Raw genomic sequence first — 23952 nt, 5'->3', positions numbered from 1 at the left:
TGAACCGCTTCCGGTCCACAGCCTGTTGCTTTGGGATGCCCTGGGCAGGACCCCTGTGCTGACTAAAGTGCTCCAGGGGCCTCTGCTGGGGGCCTGGCTGTGCCCCAGGCCCGGGCTCCCCATCCCAGGACTCCCCAACAACCTGGGCCGTGCTTCCAGGGAGCCTGGCTGATCTGGTTAGACCCCCATCCATCAGGGTAGTGGGAAATGAGTGAGGGGTCTGGGGCACCGGGGTCATGTGTCCTCCACCGTAAGAGCTTTAGACCCAGGGAATGAGGGACCCATCTGCCCTGGATTCCTGAGGAGAAAGAGTCCTGGCTCCCAGCGATCTCCCAGGGCTCTTCTGGTTGTTTCTGTTTTTCTTCTTGGTTGGTTGAATCTGGGTGTGTCCATGACCAGGGATGCCTTGCAAGCCTGTGTCCATGAGCCTCAGGCCAGGCCAGGGGCTCTGGGTCATGACCTGTCCGGCCCTGGCTACAGTTCCAAGGAGGCAAAGAGCTGAGGTCCCTCCCCAGGGACCAGGCTGACCCTTCACACCCAAGGGCCCTGCAGGGCACAAGCAGCTGAAGGTCTTGCTTTGTTGTCTTGCCTCACAAGAGCTCCAAGGACCCTGCGCGAGGGACTTCTGTCCTGCGGTCAGTGCTCCCTCCTTCCCCTTCCCCAGGGTCAGCCGCCTTCATGCTCGTGTCTGCGGCTGATCTGGAAACAGCCTGTTCTGGGGCCCCACAAGCGCCTCCCTCTCTGCTCGGAACCCGGCGCGCCTGCAGTCACCTAGGTGGCCAAGAGAGCCATTCTCCAGAGAAGAGCCCTCCTGGCTCCCAGTTCTGGCCTCTGACGGGCCAGCCACACTGAGTGGACAGATGGCTCCACGGGCCGCTTGAAAGTGTGGGTGGGGAGGCCTGTGTTGGGGGTGGGACTCCAGGCTACTGTTTCCCAGACTTCGATTGAAATCTTTGCTGGTATAATGGGAAAGGGCAAAGAGAAAGCAGAAGCAAGAGGAGCCCAGGGAGCTTCTAGCAGCCAGGCTGGCTCCCCGGGAGAGGGCGGGTTACGGAACAGAGGGTGCACGTGGAACTGGTGCCCTGGCCCCTGAATCATGTGTCCTGGACCCGTGGTTTGGTGGCTTGGGACGTGGTTTGGGACCGAATTCAGTGTCTGCCTTGAGTCCTCAGGCTACAGTCTCCCCGCCCTTGGGGGCTGGGTAGGGCCCGGGGAGACAGGGCTTCCTCCTACCTCGGCGAATGGTGCGGCTGCTCCCTGGGGCCTCCTAACCAGGCCTTTTCTTCCCTCGGAAGAAGCCGGTGGTGCCCAGTCAGTCTTGTGGTTTCTCCTTGTTTCCTGGGCATTTACCAGCTGAGCGGGCTGGGGGTGAGCCGCATGGCCTGGTCGCTTGTCTGACATGCAGGAGCGCGAGGCTGGAAGTGTCCAGGTGCTGGGCCAGGCCGTAGGTATCCCTGGCGGGGAATCTGCCCCCTCACTGCCTTGCCTTCTCTGTGGTTTCCTGGAGACTCCTCAGCTCATCAGCATTCCCCAGGAAAAATGGCTGGAGGGAGGGGTGGGTCTGTGCTGCCTCTGGACACCTCTGCTCAGTGCCCTTGACAGCTGGGCTGGAGCTGAGACAGGCTGACCCAGCAAGGGAGGGCAGGCCTTGGAGAAGGCAGACGTGGAGGTGGGGACTCCCCTTCTGGACCAGCTTCATCAGAGCTCGCCATGGGACTCTGGCCTGAGGCTGGCCGCCCCGCAGAGCGCGGGTACTGTGCACCTCACTGCCTGCCCACCAAGCACACCGCTCCCAGTGCACCAAGGACCCCGAGACTGAGGCTTGGATGGTGAAGGAGGGATGGGAGTGGGTGCCGTCATCCCGTGAACCCCCAGGCCTCACGGAATGGACCTGACCACCCTCCCCTCTGTCCCTCTGTCCCCACAGCACTCTGTCCTCTTGTTATAATGCAGACACTGTTTAACCTACCTGCTCTGCTCCCCTAGCCTGTGATCTCCTGGAGAGAGGGGTCAGCTGTCTCCCGGGCCAGCTCAGAGTAGCGCCAGTGCCTGCTAATCGAATGAATGCTTTAGGGATGAATGCGTGAACACCCTTTCTCGGCCTCTGAGGGGAGGCTGAGCACGTGAAGCTGAGGGTCTCCTCCTTGGGAGAGAGAAGGAGCAGGCAGGGTGCCGGGGGCTCCGCTCCAGGTGTCCCCTTTCTCTGAAAGCCTCCCCTTTGGCGGTTCCTGTGCTCGTTCATGCACAGGGCTCCCGCTTTGGTCTCCTGGGAGCAAGGTGGACACCCAGGTAGTGTCAGCTGCAAGGCCTGCCGTGTGTGTGGCTGGGGTGCCCATCTCCACGGTCTCTCCTCCCAGGACCTGAGCTCCTCTCGTGGGGTCCTGAGGGGCAGGGGCCATGGGGCTTGTGTTCCGACTGGACTCAGGCACAGCTTTCCTGCGGTTTCCCCAGGAGGGCTGCTTTGCCGTCTCATTACTCATCCTGTGCTTGGCTCGGGTGCCCTGGTGGTGGTTTTGACTGGTTTCAGAGGCCAGGCAGGAGCTGGTTGTCCACGTACTCCGGTCCCCTGCCCGAGACCTTCCAGGGCCGTATGGACTATCACGTGTGTGTCTGTGAGGCACGGTGCCCAGTGGGCAGTGGAACTGACGTCTCTGCTCATACAGGGCCTCGGCTGCCGCAGACCTGCCCAATAAGGCCGCTGCCCCTGTGCAGCACTTGGTGGAGAGCCGTGGGGGGAGTAGGTTTCGGGGTGCGCAGGGAGGGCAGCAAGCGTGTGGCCCTCTTTTCTACCATCTGCTTTAGCATGAGCTGCTTGAGGTCCAGTCTCCCAACCAGCCTGGATGCCAGAGACCCTGGGGAGGCTGGATGGGCACCCTGCCTGGTGACTGGACCCCTCGGTCCCCGCACGGTGGGCTCTGCCCTTGGTGCTGACCTGCTTCCCTGGCTCCTGTGCCCTGGGGTCAGAGGCTCACTGTCTGAAATGATAGGTAGATTCCAGCTTTGGGAGGAGGATCAAAGACTGTGACCTTGTTCTGACGTCTGGAATTCCTGGTCTGGCGGCCGGCCCGTCAGTGGCTGAGCTCGGCTGCGTTGTCCTGCGGTCTGTGGCCTCGCACAGCTTTTGGATGTTTCTTCTTGCCCTGACCCTGCCTTCTGCTCAGGCTGGGTTAGGGTAGTGTCTGTGTGCGCTGAATTTGCAGCAGGTCCAGTGCAGCCTCCCTTCAGTCCCGCCAGCCGGGTCAGCACTGCCGTGGAGGGATCCCTGGGCTGAGGCAGGCCCTGCTCACCACTGCTGCCTGCCCGGCCCAGCCTGCGGGAAGCGGAAGGCACCCCACCCACAGGGGTCTCTGTGTGACTCCCCAAGGCCCCCAGCAAGCATGGGTGCCTCCTGGGAGACTCGTACTGCGGGGGCCTGGGGCTGTCAGGTGGTAGGGACACTCGCCTTTAGGGGGGCGAGCCTGCAAACATGGTCAAAACCCAACACGGTGCTGCTGTGCGTCCAAGGGGGTCAGGAGGTCCTCGCAGCGGGATGGGGGTTCTGGCCGGGTGGCTGAGGGCTTCCAGCTGCCGTCAGCGCACGGAGCGTGGAATGAGACTGAAGGCAGGACAGGCTCAAGGCCGTCCAGCTCTTCCACGGGGGTTGGGCGCCCTCTGCCTGACGCCTGGGTCCTCCTCTGGGAGATTTGGGCCTTTGGCCCAGAACTCACTCTCGAGCCCAGTCCTGGGAGGCTGCCTCTGTGTCCCAAGGCACTGGGCACTCAGCTTTCAAGCTGGAAGGAGCACCTCTCTGCGACACTCCCTGTCTGTTGGCGGGCTGTTGTGTCCTGGGCTGAGGTTGGAGCTCAGGGGCCGCCGGCCAGGCCTGGAAGCGCCCCCCTGGGTCAGCCCGGAGGTCTGGTGTCCTCCCGTCTGGGCTGGAGCCAGGTGGGGGGAGGACGCGAGCTAATCCCCCTCTTCTCCGGCTTCTCCTAGACTTTGCAGAGTTTGTTTTCCTGGGTCTCTTCCTCACAGAGATGTCCCTGAAGATGTACGGCCTGGGGCCCAGGGGCTACTTCCGGTCCTCCTTCAACTGCTTTGATTTTGGGGTGAGTGAGCCACCTCGTCACGGGCGCCTGCTGGGGGTCCAGGCAGGTCCGCGGCGTCCTGGCCGGAGAGCGCACGCACCCCTCCCACGATGCCATACCCAGTGTGAGCTGGGGCCTGTGGAGCAGAGCCCGGGGCCTGGGGGACTGTGATCCCCTGTGGGTCAGAAAGGCTGCTGGCAGGCAGGGGAGGCCTGTCCTGGTCAGGCCCTGACTGGTGCGGGTGCTGGCCCTGGGCAGCCTCCTTCCCTCCCTGGCCCTGTCTGTAGAGTCTCAAGATCAGCTTAAGGCTCTGTGGCCACCTCTGTACCTGGTATGCGATCTTCTAAATGTCTGCTGTCCCGTGGAGGCTCAAGGGGGCTGTGGTCCTGACCCCCATCATTCCTGCGGGTCTGGTCCTGGGCACACGCAGCAGCGCTTCCTGGGGAGGCCGGAGGGGAGCAGTGGGCCTGGGTCCCTTCACCAGCCTCTGCATGCAGGTGAGGGAGGCCTGGAAGGCAGGTGTTTCTGAGGCTCACTGTGGACGAGCACAGGGCCGGGGCAGCGAAGAGTCCCCTTCCCTGGGCTCCGCAGGTCATGCAGGATGCCTCCCTGTGTTGAGCCCAGAGCCTGGGGATGGGATGCTGTTGACACCTGTCCAGAGGCTGAGTTCTGACCTGGTGGAGGCTCTGAGTGAGAAGCGGCCGTGCCACAGCCCGAGGAGGCCTTGCACCTCTGCAGACTTCTCAGAAGCCAGGGAGGAGGCTGGACCTCGGTCGAAGGAAAACTTCGACTTGGGATGCAGTTTAACTTCACCTTTTCCTCCCTGCGCTGCAGTGCAGCTGACAGACAGTGTCTACGACTTTGTCAGATCTTCACGACGACTCACTTCATACATGAATAACTGGAGACATTGTGTGATGGGCCCAGGACTGCCCAGCTAGTGTGCGGGGGAGTCAGCGCTGGAGCCCGGGTTGGGCGTCGTTCGGCCGCCATGCTGCCTGAGCTCTGGGCGGGGGAAGGCGGTGGCTGCCCAGGTGCTCTCTGGGACATGTGGGCACCTGCGATTTTCACAGATGGTTGTGGGGAAGCCACCTCTTCTACTCCTTTGCCTTCTTGGTTACAAAGAAAGCCGTGGTGCGCACAGGCGGAGGGGACCCAAAGAGGGGAGGGGACTTCAGAGTGACGGCGTCTGGGGACCAGCTAGGCCCCAGGGCGGGGGAATCATTTGTACACAAGCCAACAACGTTTTCCAAAACTTAGCAGCTTAAAACAAGCATCTGTTACCTCACAGTTTCTAAGGGTCAGGAATCCAGGCGTGGCTTTACAGGGTACCTGTGGCCCGGGATCTCTCACGCGTTTACAGCCCAGCTGAGGCCGGGGACGCAGTCATCCCAAGGCTTGATTAGGACTGGAGCGTTGCGTTCAGGCTCCTCACAGGCTGTTGATAGGACTCACTCGTGGTTGGTGACTGGCCTCGCTTCCCAAAGGTCCCGTGGCCTCTCCACAGGCTGCTTGCGTGTCCTCACTGTGTGGCAGCTCGTGATGCGAGTACCTGACAGAGGCTACAGAAACCAGTCTCAGGAGAGACAGCCGTCAGCCTTGCTACTGTATTAACATTTGTCAGGAAGGAGTCACCGGGCCCGCCCGCTTTTCATGGGGAGAATGTTACCCAGGGATGCGAACACCAGGAGGCAGGGGTCCTTGGGGGCCGTCCCGGAGGCTGACTACCACAGTCCCCTGATCCAGATTCCTCCCAGTGTAAGATACACTCACCTCCACTCCCAGTTCCCCAGACGCATCCCATCACAGCATCAGCTCAGCGTCCCGAATCTCGTCATCCAAATCGGACCCAGGTCTGGTTGAAGCTCCTGCAGTTTCTTTCAATCTTAGAGCCGTGAACTGAGAGAGACAAGCTATCCACGCCCACACCCAGCATACAGCGGTGGGACGGGCAGGGGTAGCTGCTTTAGACCTTCCCGTTCAAAATGGGGCCAGTGGGACGCACAGGAGGGCCGGCTGGACTCCAGCCAGCACGTGTTGGGAAAGCCCTGATTCGTTCTGGGGCCTGGGAGCCCTTGGCCTCTTGGTTTTACCCTGAGTCCCCTTTCCTTCTCATGAAAGGTAGTAAACGTTTTCAGCTGAGGTTTTCTTGGCCTGCTTCCTGCTTAGTAGAATTTTGGGAATCCAAAGGCCTCGTTTTGGTTTTTGCATTTCAACCCAAGCTGGTGATATTTTTGTGCGTGTAAGCCTTTTAAGAGCATTGTGGGTGTGCTGTGAGTCTTCCCAGAGTTCACTCCATTGGACGGAAGCCGTGCCCACAGCTCTCTTAGAGATGAGCCCTTCTCGGACTCAGCTGCGGCTGAGATGACCAAGGTCAACACCCTTCCACGTCCTGGAGAACTTACTGCTTCGTGAGGCCCATTTGCGAGGCTCACCCTACGTCCCTTGAAGGGCCGGAGAGCGGCTGAATGTGCTCTGAGGCCCCGCCTTTGATCTTTTGGGATCTTCCATACCAGCCCCCGTTGTGCCCTTGGCTTCATTTTCAGACCGTGCCATTTCTTAACGTTGGCCTTATTTGGTCTCTGGAGAGGCTGAGCATCTCCCAAACTGGCGAGTTGCGGCTTCTCTTCACTTAGCAGCACTTCCTCAGTTCCCGCCCTCCTCCCGCCTTGGGCCGCGAGCAGCAGGAGGCGCCAGGCAGCAGCGCCGCATGCACTCTGCTTGGACGGCGCCTCCGCCAGCGCCCCAGCGCAGGAGGCACATCTCCCGCTGCCCCTGCGGCTGCAGCGTGGCTCTCTGCCCGATCCCCTCCTTAGTTTCCTATGCCCCCTCGCTCTCCTGCAGGCCTCACAGGCGGCACCTTCAGAGTCCAGAATCCTCGGAAGAGTGTGTTCAGGGTGCCTCAGGCCGTCGCCGATGTGCTGCTTGGGGCCGCTCCCTGACTCCAGAGCCTCCCTGCGCCTGGGGATCTTAGTTCAGCAGCACGGCACTCCTGCTTCCGAAGTCGGTATTGGTCTTTCTTTCTGGGTAACAAGTTACTCCAGGGCTTAGTGGCTTAAAGCAGCAAATGTTCGTCCTCTCACTCCGGTGGGGGAGCAGTCAGGCTGTGACTCACCGGGTCCCTCCCGAGGTTCAGTCCTCGCAGCCTCCACTGGGCTGGAGAGCTCCCTTCCAGGCTTGTGCTCGTGACTGTTGACAGACCTCAGAGAGTCATCCTCCGGCCTCACTCTGGCGGCTGCTGGCAGGCTCGGGCCTGGTCACGTGGGCCTCTGCACAGGCTGCCCCAGTGTCCTCACAGAACGGCAGCCGTGGCCCAAGAGAGGGCCGAGAGCACGAAGGCCAAAGCCTCAGGCTTCTTGTAACTGTTGTCAGAGGTGCCAGCCCGTCACGTTTGTTGTGTTCTGTTTGCTGGAAGTGGGTCACCAGGTCCAGTCCACCGTCCAGGGGACAGGGGTGTACAAGGGGGTGAACCCGAAGCAGTGGGGATCATGGGGGCCGTCTTGAGAGGCCACCTACATTGTGAACCAATGCGAGCAAATTTTGAGGATTAATGGGAAATAGGAGACGTGTTGGAAGAGTGACAGTGAGAAGAAAGTAGATTTAGAAAACAATAGTCTTCAGCCCTGGGCACGATCTGGGTGCTGTGTGATGCTGAGACAAATTGGTGGTGGTTTTCAGGGGACCAAGGACAGACGTGACAAGCTCGTCCCATTCGCTGCCCTGCTAGGGTCGTAGTGGGTGCCGCAGCTGTGAGCAGGTCTGAACTCCTCTGAATGATGTGCTTGCGTCCAGGGTGGGGAAACGTGCAGTGGAAGGCTGTGCATTTGGGGTGATGTGGAGCTGGTGCAGCCAGCAGACCAGACACGCAGGGTTGTGGACCAGTGCTAACCTGCAGGGACCGCTGCCCTGGCATAGTCACTGTTGGTCAGGCTTGGTGAGGATGTTGATGTCGAGCTGATCATGTTTGCAGCTGGTATGAAATGGGTGGAAGTGACTGAAACCTTGGGTGATGTGTGAGACCAGCGAAGCAAATGGGAATTTAAGAGATTGACGTTCGGCAGTGGAGTTCTCCACACCAGCTGCAGAAGCCAGCTCAGAAGGAGTGAGAATTAGCCACACGCACGAAGAGCACACGAGCGCTCACGCTGACCGCAAGCCCGGGTGTGCCCTGTGAGGTGCAGTGGCCAGGGAGGGAATTCTGTTTGGGTGCCGTTGGGTGAGGGGTCCGCTATGCTTCAGCCCTGCTGCTCTGTCCTTTCTGAGTCCCTCACGTGAGACACTGATGCTGAGGAGTGGCTGGAAGGAGGGGCAGGCCTCTTGCCCGCAAGTCCCGGTGCACCAACGTGGACGGCGCCCGGGATGACTGTTGGTGAAACAAGGGGCAGGCTTGCCCCCGTCTCTCCTTGGTGTTACTTGCTGGCTCCCGCTATTCGGAAGAAGACAAGATGCATTTATGAACTGGAGCATCTCAGAGGTGGCAGGACCAGAAAGGGGATGTTACAGGGAAGCAGAGTCTGCCGGTCTGTATGAGAGCAGCCTGACAGTCAGAGCTGTTGGAGGCGGTTTGCCGGCCCCAGAGGGTCACCGGGCTGTGATGAAGGCATCAGATGAGGAGGCTTTAGGATCTGCCGGGAAAGCTGCAGCCCCACTCGCCCCTGTTCTGTGTCGTCCTGGTGTGTCTGGGTGGGGGAAGGGCGGACACCGTCTGCAGCTCCCGGAGGCGGCAGGGGCTCAGTGTGAGGCCTGTGCCTCATGTTGCCTTCTGTGGCTTGAGCTGCGGACGGGGTGGGCGGGGCAGATGCTTACGGAGAGAAACAGCCGCACACGCGCCCCAGGCTGACCCCGTCTCCGTTGCAGGTCATCGTGGGGAGCATCTTCGAAGTGGTCTGGGCGGCCATCAAGCCCGGAACGTCCTTTGGGATCAGTGTGCTGCGGGCACTCCGGCTGCTGAGAATCTTCAAAGTCACGAAGTATGTCATCCATGCGCTTTGGGGGGCGGGGGGGCGCAGGCAGCGTGGGAGCCAAGCCAACACAGGTGCCGCTCCTGGGGACGTGCGGCATGGGTCTTGCCCTCAGCTGCCTGGAATCTCTTTCTGTGGGTTTTAACTGGTTAAAACCAGAAGACAGTCACAAAGCAGCCCACGCGAGCGAGGGCCACAGCCCAGCAGGACTTCGTGTCGGCCCTGGGAGCCCGTCTACCTGCAGCGCCATTTCCAGCCCCAGCACTTCTGGTTCTTTCCTTAGCTCGCTCCCCACGGTTTCACCCTGTCTCCTCTCTTGAAATCAGCAAGCCCACCTTCCAACCTCAAAGGATGACTCTGCTCCATAGTTAATGGAGAAAGCAGAGGCTATCAGATGGGTGTTTTCCCATCGTCCCGCCCCTAAGTCCGCTCACCTACCCTGCGGCCCTGCTCCCGTCCTGGCCCCGACGGGACTCTGACCTTCTGACTGGAACTCCCAGGCCTGCCTTTTCCACTCGGGGCCGACGCTGCCTGGCCTGTCCTCGGTGACAGGACGGGGCCCTGACCGTGTGTTCAGTTTCATCCCACTTGGCTCTTCACAGCCTGGAAGCAGGTCTCTCCCTTTTGCCCACAAGGAGGCTGAGGCCCAGGCCAGAATGCGACGCAGGCCAAACCTCCCCCCTCTCTGCCAGAGCAGCAGTGCTGGGAAGGGGGGCCGCCCTCATCCACAGCTGTCTCGGCAGCAGCAGATCTGCCCTCACCCCAACGGCCATGGCCGTAGGACTCCACAGTGGTACCCGAGCCACCCCGAGGCTCTGAGGCTCCCACCCCGTGAGCGGCTGGAGCACGTGGCCCGCACGTGCCTGGCACCGGTCTCCACGCAGTGTCCCTGGTGGCCCAGGTCACGACGGCTGTGGGACGGTCCAGACCAAGCCTGCGCAGGTGGCTTGGGCTCCAGGCCCCCGCCGCAGTGACCGACACAGCCTCCTGGTCTTTTCTGTTCTGTTTTAAATCCAAACCTGAGGCCATTCGAGGTCAGGACAGTTTAACCGTGGAGGAGCTTTGGACAGGAGTTCGGTCGGCTTGGCCCACAAAGGCTGCTGGGTGCCCCGCGCTGCCTGCCCTCCGTGCTCTGCTGCTTCTGTGGGAGAAGGGGCTTCAGGAGATGACGGCCGGTGCTGCCCTCTCCTTGGTCGTGGGCCTGGCGTCTTAGCAGCTCCATTTCCTCCTGGAAAGCGGGTGGCCCCTGTCCTGACGTGGGCTGACCTACACCCCGCCCATCCCACGACAAGGCTGTTTGGAGTCTTCCAGCCCATCTCCCGTTAACTCTCACCTACCTAGTCAGAGAGCCTGAGGAGGATGGTGGGCCTCTGTGAAGCAGCCTGGGGGACAAGGGCCCAGGGATGCCCCAGGCAGATGCCCTAGTCCAGGGCAGAGGACAGCAAGTGCAAAGGCACAGAGGCACGTGGTACGTCCGTCTGGGCTCTCCTGGGGGTCGCAGCTGGAGGGGACTCATCACCCGGCGAGCCAGCAGCAGCTAGACCGTGGGCAGACCTCAGGGGGCCTGTGAGCCAGGGGGGTCCAGGTGAATGAGAGGGACAGAGTCTCGGACCCCCAGGAGCGTTGGAGGGGTGGGGTGGAAGGGAGTTGAGGCTGGAGGGCTGCTCCGTGCTGTGTGGCCCTGGCCCTCTGGGAGGGGCCGCCGGGGTCAGCGTCTGCACCCCGTGCCCGGCCTGCTCAGCGGAGGCTCTTTGCGTGGGGACCCGCGTGCTGAGGGTGGCGATGCTGATGGATGCTCCAGTGCAGCCCCTTCTCCTGTGTGGCCGTGGCCCTCGCTTCCCGCGAGTTGGCCTGAGGGGGTTGAGGGGCGAAGGTGGGCGTGGTCGTGTGTGGGGGGGGAGACTGGGGAGCAGGTGTAGGAGGCAATCGTGAGCTCAGCGCTGGACCCTCGGCGTCTGCTGTCCCTGTGGGCGGGGGGCGGGCGCGGTCCAGACAGGTGGTCTGGACCCCTGGAGAAAGCGCTCTCCACGCACCGAGCGTGGGCCCTCAGGCCAGCAGGCGCCGGAAGCCGCAGGCACGTGCGTCCGTGTGCGGGCGTCCAGGCGCTCAGGCCAGGCCACTCCCCGCAGGTACTGGAGCTCCCTGCGGAACCTGGTGGTGTCGCTGCTCAACTCCATGAAGTCCATCATCAGCCTGCTCTTCCTGCTCTTCCTCTTTATCGTGGTCTTCGCCCTGCTGGGCATGCAGCTCTTCGGGGGGCAGTAAGTGAGGCCGGGCCCCGGGCGCAGCGCTCGGAGGGGACGGTGCCGCCCCGGGCGCGTCCCCCGCCCCCTCCCTGAGGGTCCTGAGGGGGGCCGCTGTCACCAGACGCAGCCCGTCCAGCCCGATGGAGCTGCCTCTGTCCAAGACCCTTGTTCCTCTCAGGTTCAACTTTCAGGACGAGACTCCGACGACCAACTTCGACACCTTCCCCGCCGCCATCCTCACGGTCTTCCAGGTAAGGCTCCCGCTCCTGGCTCACTTCTGGCATGTGGGGCCCGCCTGCCAGGTGTGCAGGGTGCGCAGCCTGCCTTCCCCGTCAGCCCCTCACGCCTCTGACGTGCGCCCCCCGCGCTGGGACTGGGTCGGGAGGGAGCTGCCCGAGGAACAGGTGGACACCTTGGGAGGCCCTGGCTTCAGGTCGCCACTTACCTCTCTGCCCCCGAGACCTGGAACCGATCACGGCCGTCGTCCATTGAGAGTCGAGTGGAAAGCACTCCCCAGGCTTCTCCCTCCAATGGCTTGGCCCCAGCGGCCCCTCAGTTTCCCTTTGTGTCTGGAAACACGCCGCCCGCAGCCCCTGGGGACGCTGAGCCTTGGTTCCCTCTTGAGGACTCTCCCGGTTCAGTGCTGTCCCCCTCACAGAGCTGTGGCCCCTGGGTGCCCCACAAGTGGCCTCACCGATGTGATAAAGCCCTCTGCCTCATGAGCACCCTCCGCCACGCCTGAGGCCAAGCAGGACAGGCGGGGGCTGGGGGCGGGGTGGGTGCCCACGATGGCACTTACGGAAGCCCACAGGCTGCAGGTGCTCTGGCCAGGGCCCTGCCTGGCTCCTGGCCTCTGGGGCCGCTGGCGCTGCCCCCCAGCCAGCGCTGGAGCCACAATGAGTGTATGGAGAGGGGACCTTTGGGGCTCCTCTCTCAAAGGAAGGCGTCTTTCCAGCCGACCGTTCGAACCACACTAGACGCTTGCTGACGGAGTGACTCAGTCTCGTGATGTCACCCGCAAGCCCCGCCCCCGACCGGGTGGAGCAGAGCAGCTCTTTTCCCAGACGCTCGTCTGCTCCCGGCCTGGCAGGAGTCCAGACCCCGGGCTGTCATCGTTCTGTTTCCTGTCCGACCCCACTTTTGGGTCCTGTGGCTTCGCCCTCCTCTGAGCTTTAAGGATTGGGTTGCCCGTCGGCCTATTACCCTTTGCACCTTCTCCATCAGAAGCATTGCCAATGGCTTGGCTGACTCAGAGCTGGGGAAGCGTCCAGCCCTTTAAGGAGGCCGGGAGAGTGGTCGAGGCTGGAGGAGGCTGAGAGGACGGCCAGGACTGACCGTTGGCCCAGCCGGGCCTGTGACGCCCACAGGATGACGCTGGGTCGAGGGCCTGAGACCCAGGCCGGAGCCCCTGCTTCTGAATGGGGTTGGAGAGGGCACAGGGAGGCATGTGACCAGGGGGAGAGCAGCTTGAACTCTGCTCCTGGTGAAGCTGCCCGACCACGCCCACAGGTGGAGGGTGAGCCGCTCCTAAGAAGCTGAAGCAGCACTGATTAACGCAGGTGCCTTTAACCCTCAGAGGGCTGAAGGGAGAACTCAGCACAAAATTACGGGAGAAAGCCACCTCGGAACTGAGGATCTCCGGTTAATGTGAAAGATAACTAAGTGACATTCCTAGAAGTAAAAGACACAGCTGTTGAAATAAAAAGTGGAGGCTGAACCGTACACCGACGTGATCCTCTCAAGAACGCGGAGGACCTGAGCCAGCTGCGGCTCAGAGGCGGGGAGAGAGGGTGCCAGCGATGTTCCAGAAAGAGCTGAGACCTGGACACAGCCTGATACAGAGAAAATCCTAAAATCTGTTCTAGAAAGACAGATTTCCTGCAAAAGAATGCCAGTCTGATAGCAGGCCTCTCGTGGCAATGATGCCAGAAGGTCTGGAAAAGCAACTTTAAAATATTGGAGGACGGTCCCTGTTGGCCTGGAATTCCCACTCAGAGAGCCGCAATTCGAGGTGGAAGAAAGACACATCCAGACACAGATTCTGAGAGTCGCACCCAACTGCTGAGAGCACTGCAGACACGGATACGGATACGTTTAGGAAAGCAGATAAATGGGGGGAAAAGGTGCATTAACCCAAGGAGAAGCAGAAAACCTGGGCTATTTCAGAAACTGAATAATTTCTGAATAATAATTGAATAATTGAAAAATCTACCTGCCCTGGAGACCACGCTGACAGTTTTACAAGTGAATTCTGCTGCATATTTAAGAAAAGTTACTCCAATTTTATACAGACGACTCCAGAGGAGTTAAAGAGGAAACACCCACCCTTTTGTGAGACTGGAATAACCTTGATATGAAAACACTAGACAAGGGCAATATAAGAGAAGGAAAATATAGATTACTATCACACACAGAGAGACAAAACATCCTGAGGGAAATAAGAACTAATCCAGTCTGGATGTACTTAAAGATCATCTTTATGATCATCTTGAATCCATCCTAGAAATGCAAGATGATTTAACATTAGAAGGTCTATTAATGTAATTCATCTTAACAGATTAAAGAAGGACAAAAACCACGTATGATCAGAAAAAACATTTGAACTCTAGCAAAAGCACAGCCAAGCACCAGAGAGAGAGGCAGATGCATCAAGACTGACAAATTGTGTTGATTGTTGAAGCTGGGTGATGAGTACGTAGGGATATATTACACTCTCCACTTTGTATGTTTGAAACTGTCCGTCGTGAATGTTTTTTTCCTTAAAGAAAATCCCATGATAAAACCCAACACTCCTTGCAAATAAAAACCCTTAGCAGATTATGCTAGTATGAGTGGTCTTAGTGCAGTAGAATAAGAAAAAAATGAAATAACATTTCTCAGGATTGCCAAGGAAGAAAGAAAAAAATGTCATGATTTACAGATGAAATACTTATATACACAGAACACTCATGTTGTTGCTGCAGACGGACAGTTTGGTTATCCATAGACAAAAACATGGAGTTGGATTTCTACCCTGTAGCAGATTTGAGTATCAGTTCAGATGAATTAAGACATAACTGTGAAGAGCAGCTCTGAAGTTTTAGGACACACAGGAGAGTAACGTTACTGACTGAGAGCCGGGAAAGCCTTCTTAAGGAAGATGTAGAAAAGCACAGATCATAAAGGCAAGCTCTGACAAATTTGGCTGTTGAAATACAAATTTCTGTGCATCAAAAGACACCATAGAAAGGTCAAACGAACAAGTCATAGGCTGGGAGTGGATGTTTCCACAGCATTAGCTAATAACCAACAGCCAGAATAAATAACCAATAACCAGAATAAATCGAAGACTTCCACAAATCAAAAAGGAAAGGGCAAAGTGTATAAGCAAGGAACTCGGGACAGGAAATTGGGCTGATGAGTAGACCTGTAAAAACCATCATCTGTTTACTCGTAGTCAGGAAATGCAAAGTAAACCCACCTGTCAGTTTAGTTGAAATTAAGAAATCTAACAGTCTCAACTTTTAGAGATGTGGAGAAATGAGGATTCCTTTATGCTGTTGGTGGGTTGGTAGAACCACTTTGGAAAGTAATGTCACAGTATCTAACCCACCGGAACTCACACAACAGCAGTTGCTGTTGTGGGTACATGCTCTGGAAGGTCCCTGGCCTAATGCACAGAGAGAGACCTGTGAGACCATCGCAGCAGCATCGTGTATGATAGCAAAACGCTGGAAACCTCTTGATTGTTCATCATCAGGAGAGTGGCTAAGGAGGGTGTGTTCCGTCTGTGCAGCAGGACCGTGAATGACCTAGAATTAACTATATTAACATGGATCACAAGCAATGTTAAGCTAAAAGAAAAAAAAAGCAAGATTTGAAATAATACAAGGCATATGATCCTATTTAATTTTTTTTTTGTTTGTTTGTTTGTTTGTTTGTGGTACGCGGGCCTCTCACTGCTGTGGCCTCTCCCGCTGCGGAGCACAGGCTCCGGAAGCACAGGCTCAGCGCCCATGACTCACGGGCCCAGCCGCTCCGCGGCACGTGGGATCCTCCCGGACCGGGGGACGAACCCGTGTCCCCTGCATCGGCAGGCGGACTCTCAACCACTGCGCCACCAGGGAAGCCCTAATTTTTAAAATTGAAGTGTAGTTGATTTACAGTGTTGTGTTAATTTCTGCTGTACAACAAAGTGATTCAGTTATACATATATATATACATTCTTTTTTCCATTCTTTTCCATTATGGTTTAGCATATGATACTAAATATTTAATAAGGATGGAAACATCTTGTTTCAAAACACATTGCATAACAAGTTTATGGTATATATGGAAGTAAAGGTGTAAAAGCTTGCACGGGAGTGTTTAACACCAAATTCAGGGTGAGGTGGGCTTGGGGAGAGGAGGAATGAGACTGGAGATTTCTATTGAGGGAACTTCAGCTACATTTTAAAGCTTTATTTCTTAAGCTGGGCAATGGGTACATAGAGCTTTAAATATTATTCACTGTACCTTTCTGAATGTTTGAAATAGTACATAATTTAAAATTAAATGGGTACAAAAAGATAAATTAAGTAGACCTTAACCAAAAGAAAGCTGGTGTAATGTTAACATCAGCCAAAATGGAAGTGAAAGAGAAGGTGAAAAAAAAGCTGTAGTAAAAATAAGGAAGTACATTACATAACAATAAAAGGAAGCCGCAGCCTAACAGCACGGCTCAAAAAACATACCAAGCAAAACCCGACAGAATTACAAGGAGAAATCAACAGTCCACCCTCTTTTAAGAGATTTCTATTTCTATCAGACTGAAGGATGAAGCTGATAAGGGATTAGACAGGATGTAAAAGAACTCATGAGCACAGCAGTCACAAATCGGCTGATGCCTGCAGAACTTGCCAATTGATAGTGAATAAAATAGTCATTATTTGGGGCACAAGGAACATTTACAGAAACTGATCCCTTGTTAAGTCACTCCGGAAATTTCTACAAGCATTAAAGAATCACACTCCTACAGCGCACATTCTTTTTTTAAAAAAATTATTTATATTGTTTATTTTTCTTTGGCTGCGTTGGGTCTTTGTTGCTGTGCACGGGCTTTCTCTAGTTGCAGCGAGCAGGGGCTACTCTTCGTTAAGGTGCGCAGGCTTCTCGTTGTGGAGCACAGGCTCTAGGCACGTGGGCTTCAGTAGTTGTGGCTCGCAGGCTCTAGAGCGCAGGCTCAGTAATTGTGGCAGACGGGCTTAGTTGCTCCGCAGCATGTGGGATCTTCTGGGACCAGGGATCGAACCCATGTCCCCTGCACTGGCAGGCAGATTCCGAACCACTGAACCACCAGGGAGGTCCAGCACATTCTTGATATTACTTAAATAAATAGAAAGCACTAGTAAACAGTCACTTAAGATCTTCCTCGTATTTGAAAGCTGAGGGTTTGAGTTGAAGAAGACAGCACAGTGGGCAGCACAGAATGTTTAGGAATTAGCAAAACTCATAGGATGAGTCTGAAGCAATACTTAGAGGAAAACTGAGAGTCTTAAAAGCAATTATCAAAATAAGAGAATGACTAAAAATAAATAAGTGTTCATCTTAAAAATCTAGAAAAAAGATTAATAGAGTAAACGAAAGAGAAATTGAAAGCAGGAAAAAATGATGCTAAGAGCAGACATTAATGAAACATAAAACTAAAATGCCAAGATAACAAAATCCTAAAAAGCTCGTTCTCAATAAGGCTAATAAAGTAGATAACTTTATAGCAAGACTGATAAAGAAAAAAAGCACAAATAAAAAGTATAGCCCAATGCAACAGACTAGTGAATATAATGAAAGAGAAGCAGACTCACAGATAAAGAGAATAAAAGAGTGGTTACCAGTGGGGAAAGGGGAGAGGGGAGGGGCAGTATAGGGGTAAGAGGTACAAACTATTACGTATAAAATAAGCTACAAGGATATATTGTACAATATAGGGAGTATAGATGTATTTTATAATAACTATAAATGGCATATAACCTTTAAAAATTGTGAATCACTGTATTGTGCACCTGTAACTTACATAATATTGTACATCAACTATACTTCAATGAAAAATATTTGTTTTGAAAGTATAGCCTAAAAGGGAGATATAACTACAGAAAAGGGAGATGTTTTTAAAATCCCAAAAGAACATTATGGCAACTTTATGCCAATAGCTTTGAAAACTTAGATGAAATGTGCACTTCTATAGGAAAACATCAGTTACTTAAATTAGCTCAAGAAGAAAAAAGAACTGGATAGTTTTATAACCATTAAAGAAATGGAATCCCTAGTCAAAGCTCTCTTCCTGCCTTCCTGCCTCCTGCCCAGGGCTCGGGGAGTTATAAGGTGAGTTTTGCCACACCTTTAAGGAACAGATGATAATGGACTCAGACACTTCCAGAGAAGGGAAGAAACCATTTCATGGGGCTAGGACAACCTTGACCCCACAACCCGGCAAAGACAATGTAAGGAAAGCAAAATGCAGACAGAGTGTGAGCTCTGTCAACCAAAAAAACTACAGGAGGCTGCAAATAAGAAGTGTTTTGGGGTCTTAAGAACTGCAATTCAAGAGACACAGATTTGGCTAAAATAAAGAGTGTCCTGGGGAAGAGAAAGAGTCGGGGGCTTGTAAGGCAAAAGCCACAAGGCTGTGCTCTGACACAAGAAGGGAAATGTGTGTCCTTCAAGGATGGCTGTCACCAGGCATTTTAGGGTAGGTGTCTGATAAGTGTCTTGAGTTTCTGACAGATGTTCTGGAGGCCTGCATTAGGACATTAAGTGGTCAAAAGGTCAGACTCCATCCAGGCCTCCTGGCTCCATTTCAGAGAGCTCTCTCCTTCCACAGATCTGTGAGGCAGGGGCTTTGTTTTGTCTACTGAAGATCTCAAGTGCCTGAAGATTGCCTGACACACAGCAGGCAGGCACTCTTAAGTGTCGACTCAGTGAAGGTAGATGCAAATAGTCTGAAATAGAATATTCAAAAATCAAATCCAATTGTGTATAAAATAGAACCTCATGGCTAAACTGTGCTTATCTCAGTAATACAATAATTTGTCAATGTAATTTCCTGATCTCTACAGTTTAAAAGAGAAAAATAAGCATATCAATAGATTTAGAAAGATAAAATATTGATATTATGATGAAAAACATGTTATACAAAGAACTTAAAATACTGAGGACTCAAAAAAAAACCCAAAACAAACCCACAGCTAGTTGGATGATAGCTAATATGGATGGGTTTCTTTTTTTTTTTTTTTTTTTTTTTTTTTTTGCGGTACGTGGGCCTCTCACTGCTGTGGCCTCTCCCGCTGCGGAGCAACAGGTTCCGGACGGGCAAGCTTAGCGGCCACGGCTCACGGGCGCAGCCGCTCCGCGGCACGTGGGATCCTCCCAGACCGGGGCACGAACCCTTGTCCCCTGCATCGGCAGGCGGACTCTCAACCACTGTGCCACCAGGGAAGCCCAGGTTTCTTTTTTGAAGAGATGGAAATAAAATTCTAAATTCTGAATTCTAAATTCTGAATTTAGAATTCAGTTCTAAAATGGACTGTGGTAATGGTTGCACATATTTGTGAATATACTAAAAACCATTGAATTATACACTTCAAATGACTGAATTATATAGTATGTTAATTATATCTCAATAAAGCTATTATTTTACAAAGACTGTAGCAAACATCACAGATAAAAGATTGTTGGTGGTTAGTTTTATGTCAACTTGACTGGACCATGGGGTGCCTAGATGAAGCATTATTTCTGGGTGTGTCTATGAAGGTGTTTCTGGATGAGACGAGCATTTGAATTGGTGGACTGAGAAAGCAGATGTGGAAGCCTCACCCAGTCCACCGAAGGCCTGAGTAGAATAGAAGGGCTGAGTTAAGGGAGAGTCCACTCTTGCTGCCCGACCATCTTTGAGCTGGGACATTCGTCTTCTCTTGTCTTTGGACTCAAGAGTTGGGCTGAAACTTACACCATTGTCTCTCCTTGTCAGCTGTGGGTCTTGGGACTTATTCTCCATGACCACAAGATATACCCAGACATCTCCCCTTGGTTCTGTTTTGCTGGAGATCCCAGACTAATACAGATTGAAAGCATAACCAAGGATATCTAGTATTCAGGCAATTGAAGTCAATGTAATAAGAAAAAGAAAGAGGCAGAAGGACTGGAAAGGAATAGACAAAATAGTTATTATTTACAAATGGTGTGATTATTTACATAGAAAACTCAAGAGAATCCATTAGAAATAATAAGAGAATTCATTGTTGCTGAACACAAGATCAACATAGGAAAAATAAAGCTTTTCTGTGTAACAGTATAATTCAATTAGAATATTCAATTAAAATGAAAGATTTCATTTACAGTAGTAACAAAAGCTATGTTATCCAGAAATAAATCCACCAAAAATATGCAAGACTTTTACAGGTGAAATTATAAATTGTTATTAAAAGACCGAAAGAACTGAATACCTATGTTTATAAACGGGACACCTTACTGTGGTAAAGGGATCCGTTCTCCCTAATTTAATTTGTGATCCAAATGCCAACAGAACTGCTCTTGGAATTCAGCATATTGATTCTGTGGCAGAGTAAATGGCCAAGAATAGCCAGCACAGTTCAAGAAGGAGTGATGTGCCCTCCATGTGTCAAGACTTATCATAAAGCTACAGTAATGAAGATTGTGAGGTATAAAGACAAAGTATCGAAGAACAGACTGGAAAGCCCAGAAACGTCCCCAAGCCTATGTAGGAAGTTGGTCATATGAAAAAGATGGCATTTTAAATCAATGGGAGGGGGATGGGATGGTCAAAAAACGAGCCTTCTGTATGGAAGAAAAGTGGGTCTTCATCCTCAGGTGTGCACAGAGCAGTAAGCACAAGCCCTAGTTGGATTAGAGACCTAAAAGCCAAACTTTAAAATGTTTTGAAGAAATACAGGAAAATTATTTATGACCTTGGGATGGAGAGAGATTTCTTAAGGGGCAAAAAGCAGAAACCATAAAGGAAAAGACTGATACATTTGACTTCATTGAACTTCTTTATAATACAAAAAAATTAGTTAAAGGCAAAAAGGAGACCAGCAGAAGATTTTTCCAGTAGACACTGCAGATAGAGGACTAGTATATACAAGAATACTTAAGGAAGTCAGTAAGAAAAGGGGAGTTATCAGAAATCCAAGCCAAAGTGTTGAAAAGGCCACAGAAAGGAGATCTGAGCAGCCACTGGATGCAAGAGAAGATGTCCCGCCTGCCTGGCTCTTCCGTTCACCCCTCCGGCCGGGAGATATCAAAGGGTGTGACTGCGCTCAGTTTGGGACGAGGGTGTGAGGAAGACGCAGCCAGCGTTGCTGCTGGGACAGTAACTTGGGATAAACACTTTGGAAATGTCTCGTGAAGTCAAAGGTGTGCAGAAGCTGCGATCCGGCAGAGCCAGTTCTAGACAAACTTCATGCTCACAGTGGGACGCCCGGCAAAAACCTCGGACGCGCCTGTTGGGGAGGATGGGTGAGTACATGGAAGGAATCTATGCAGCACCTTCCACGAACAGTGGGTTTATACGTGTCCACCCGGGTAAACTTCAAAGATAAAAGAGTGAATGAACGGAATGATGATGTAGTCTGACACCTGCCCGTGCATGCTTAAAACACACATGGTGTATTTCATTTATAGGTGTGTGTGTGTGTTGTGTGGTGTAGGACCACAAAGACGGGAGGCCCCCCAGGTTGACGGTTGGGGTTGCCTGTCGAGGGTGATCGTGGGCAGTGGGACCTGATGCGAATATGACAAAATGTTAGCAATTTCCATTCTGAGTGGCAGACAGACGAATGTCTGTTACCTTATGCCCTTGTACTTTCCCCAAAATACAAGTGAAAAGGAGGCACGTGTTTCCCGATGGGGCAAGGACGGCATTTAGCCGCCCTCGTGGCCTGGACCCCCTGGGCCAGGGCAGGCAGGAGCCTGGAGGGTCAGAGGCCCTGTAGCTGTTGTCTGGCTGTGAGCAGCTTGCGCCCCTCTCTGAGCCTCAGTTTCCTCACTGGTGCAGCAGTGACCAGGCAGCTCTGGGACGTGGGAAGCTCTGCCATGGTCTCCTTGCCTTTGCTCACCTTTCTCTCCGGCTGGGAGCTCCCGTTCCATTCTTGGCAGAAACCCAGAGCATATTCATCTTATAAGGCCTGACCCAGCCCAGCAGCCATGTCCTTCTGGAAGTTTCTCTGGAGGCTCCTGGGCCACCTTGACCATCATCCAAGGACCTGTGTGTGCGCACTCGTGTGCCCATGGGCCCGTGGGTGCGGGCGTGCGTGTGAACGCGGGTGGCTGTGGGGACATGCCCCGGCTGCTCTCCTGCCCTCTGCAGATCCTGACTGGGGAGGACTGGAACGCGGTGATGTACCATGGGATCGAATCGCAAGGTGGAGTCAGCAAAGGCATGTTCTCCTCGGTTTACTTCATTGTCCTGACGCTGTTTGGAAACTGTATCCTTCTGCCGTCTGGGCAAGGGAGTCGGTGATTCCTGGGCCTGCTCTCCCCTCCCTCCCCAGGAGGACGGAGCCGGTGGTCGGCACGAATGAACGTGTGGGCGGCTTTCCCATGGAGGGTGGTGGGCCGTGATGCACCCCCGCCCAGGAGCAGCTTGAGTTACAGATGCAGCCTGAGGTCGGGCCGGGAGCCGAGGAAAGCGTGAGCCGCGCGTGGGGTGTCCCGAGGCAAGCAGCGAGGTCAGCGGCGGGAAGACGTGGGCTTTGAGCCTGAGGGCAGCCATCTATTTTGTTTTCACTTTAATTTAATTCAGTAATTAAGTTGTGGCTCTGGGCTTTTAAAAAAACCTTCGCCCGTGGAAATGCCCCACCTGCGGAGAAGCGCAAAGGAAGGTCTTGTGCGGAGGATGCTCCTCAGGCTTGCGTCTCAGGGTCTGGGGTGCGGGACTCTGTGGGGTCAGGGCAAAGCCCAGCCAGGGCGGCTGTGCCTCAGGCCCCCTGACCGTGCTACCCAGTTGGAGTGTGTCCCTGTGGCTGGGCCCCAAGGGGCATGGCCTTCGTCCTGCTCTCGGCATAGCGAGGCCTCTGAGGATGCCCACAGCTGTGGGCAGTGCCAGGAGGCAGCAGCCGACCTTGGCGTCCTGTCCCGTGGGCCCCACTGGGGCCCTGAGCAGGCCTGTCTATGAGGCACTGCCCTGGGATGTGGGTCCCCCCTGAGTCCCAGGGCACCTCCTTGCCAGACAGGGGGCCTGACGCACAGGGGTCACCCAGAGCCGACGGCTGCTTGAGCCTGGCACTGGCCCAGAGCCCCTGGGATAACATGGGGCCCAGGGCTGTCCCTGGGCGTCTGCCCCAGGACCAGCAGGGTCTGAGACGGTTCGGCTGTCACAGCTGAGGGGAAGGGGCAGCTGGCATTGAGCGGGCAGAGGACACCCCACGGCAAAGGACTGCCTGCCCGTCGTCAGTGTGCAGGGCACTAGGTGACCGGGAGGGCACCCGCCCGCGGGGGCCAGGGGTGTGCCTGGGTCTGCGGGGGCGGTACAGGGGTGAGGCACCGAGGGCTGGGGATGGGGCAGGGGGAGGGGGCAGCGCAGGGAGGACAGTGCTGCCTGGCGCTGAGGTTGGGAGAGGTGGCTCCAGTGACGGGAAACCTGAAGGGATTCAGGTCAGCGGCAGCGCGAGGGCCTGAGTCTGCAGAGTTCAGATGGGCGGGGCGGGGCCGTTGGGCCCCCTGACCCTGGGACCCTGGGGAGTTCCCTACCCTCTGTGGCCTTTGTTTCCTCATTTCTTTTTTTTTTTTTTTTTGCGGTATGTGGGCCTCTCACTGTTGTGGCCTCTCCCATTGTGGAGCACAGGCTCCGGACGAGCAGGCTCAGCGGCCATGGTTCACGGGCCCAGCCGCTCCACGGCATGTGGGATCTTCCCAGACCGGGGCACGAACCCGTATCCCCTGCATCGGCAGGCGGACTCTCAACCACTGCGCCACCAGGGAAGCCCTGTTTCCTCATTTCTGACTGGGGGCCATAGGAGCACCTTGTTGAGGCTCCTGGGGGCACAGTGGGAGGAGGCTTTGGAGGCGGCGGCCTCCTGCTGGGCACTCCCGTGGCATCTGCCATCCGCATGGTGCCCCTGCTGCTCCGGAGGAGGGGCACCTCAAGGGAGGGGTCCCAGGACTCGGCTTTGGTAAAGGAAGGTGGGAATGAAGCCAGGCACGTGTCCGTGAGCCTTGCCGGGAAGCTGGTCCGTCGGTGGTCTCTGCTCATGGGACCCAAAGGTGCCAGAGCCCACATGCAGCCTGGGCGCTTGTTGGGAGAGGTGGGGGCAGAGCGGGCAGCCCTTGTGCCCTCCTAGGAGGCAAAGGCAGATCAGTCCAACACAGCGCAAGCTTCCGGCCTGGAGCGTCGGCCCTGAAGAGGTGGCGGGGGGAAGGGGTGGTGTGGGCTTTCGAGGAGGCCGGGCGATGTGACATTGCATGAAGGAGGCCGGGTGGAGGCCAGGGGGCCGCAGGACCCAGCAGCTGGGCTGGGCTGTGTCTGGGGCTGATGGGCTGACAGGGCTGGAGGGCCGGGGGTGGGGGCATGTGGACACCAAGGAAGGAGGCCGAGGCTGCTCAGGCCCTGGGGAGGTGGGCCCCTGTGTTGTCAGAGGGAGCCGTGGTCTGAGCCTGGGAGAGGCTGTGGGTCGGAGGGCTTCCCTTCCTTAGCTGGAGCCGACCAGACAC

General features: G+C 55.1%; 1 protein-coding gene across 1 annotated transcript in view; it reads left to right on the top strand.

Annotated features, from left to right (window-relative positions):
• Positions 1 to 23952, top strand: part of CACNA1B (calcium voltage-gated channel subunit alpha1 B) — a 197347-nt gene that overhangs the window by 73320 nt on the left and 100075 nt on the right. Inside the window, exons 12-16 of the mRNA XM_007458994.1 lie at positions 3973 to 4085; positions 8922 to 9034; positions 11155 to 11286; positions 11450 to 11522; positions 21611 to 21735. Of these exons, the coding sequence (XP_007459056.1) occupies positions 3973 to 4085; positions 8922 to 9034; positions 11155 to 11286; positions 11450 to 11522; positions 21611 to 21735 (556 nt within the window). The remainder of the gene's footprint in view (positions 1 to 3972; positions 4086 to 8921; positions 9035 to 11154; positions 11287 to 11449; positions 11523 to 21610; positions 21736 to 23952) is intronic.

The sequence above is a fragment of the Lipotes vexillifer genome, unplaced genomic scaffold (genome assembly GCF_000442215.2).
Source record: "Lipotes vexillifer unplaced genomic scaffold, Lipotes_vexillifer_v1.1 scaffold636, whole genome shotgun sequence".
NCBI lineage: Eukaryota > Metazoa > Chordata > Mammalia > Artiodactyla > Lipotidae > Lipotes > Lipotes vexillifer.
The sequence above is the reverse complement of the archived record's forward strand: the minus strand, read 5'-3'. Positions and strand labels throughout refer to the sequence as shown.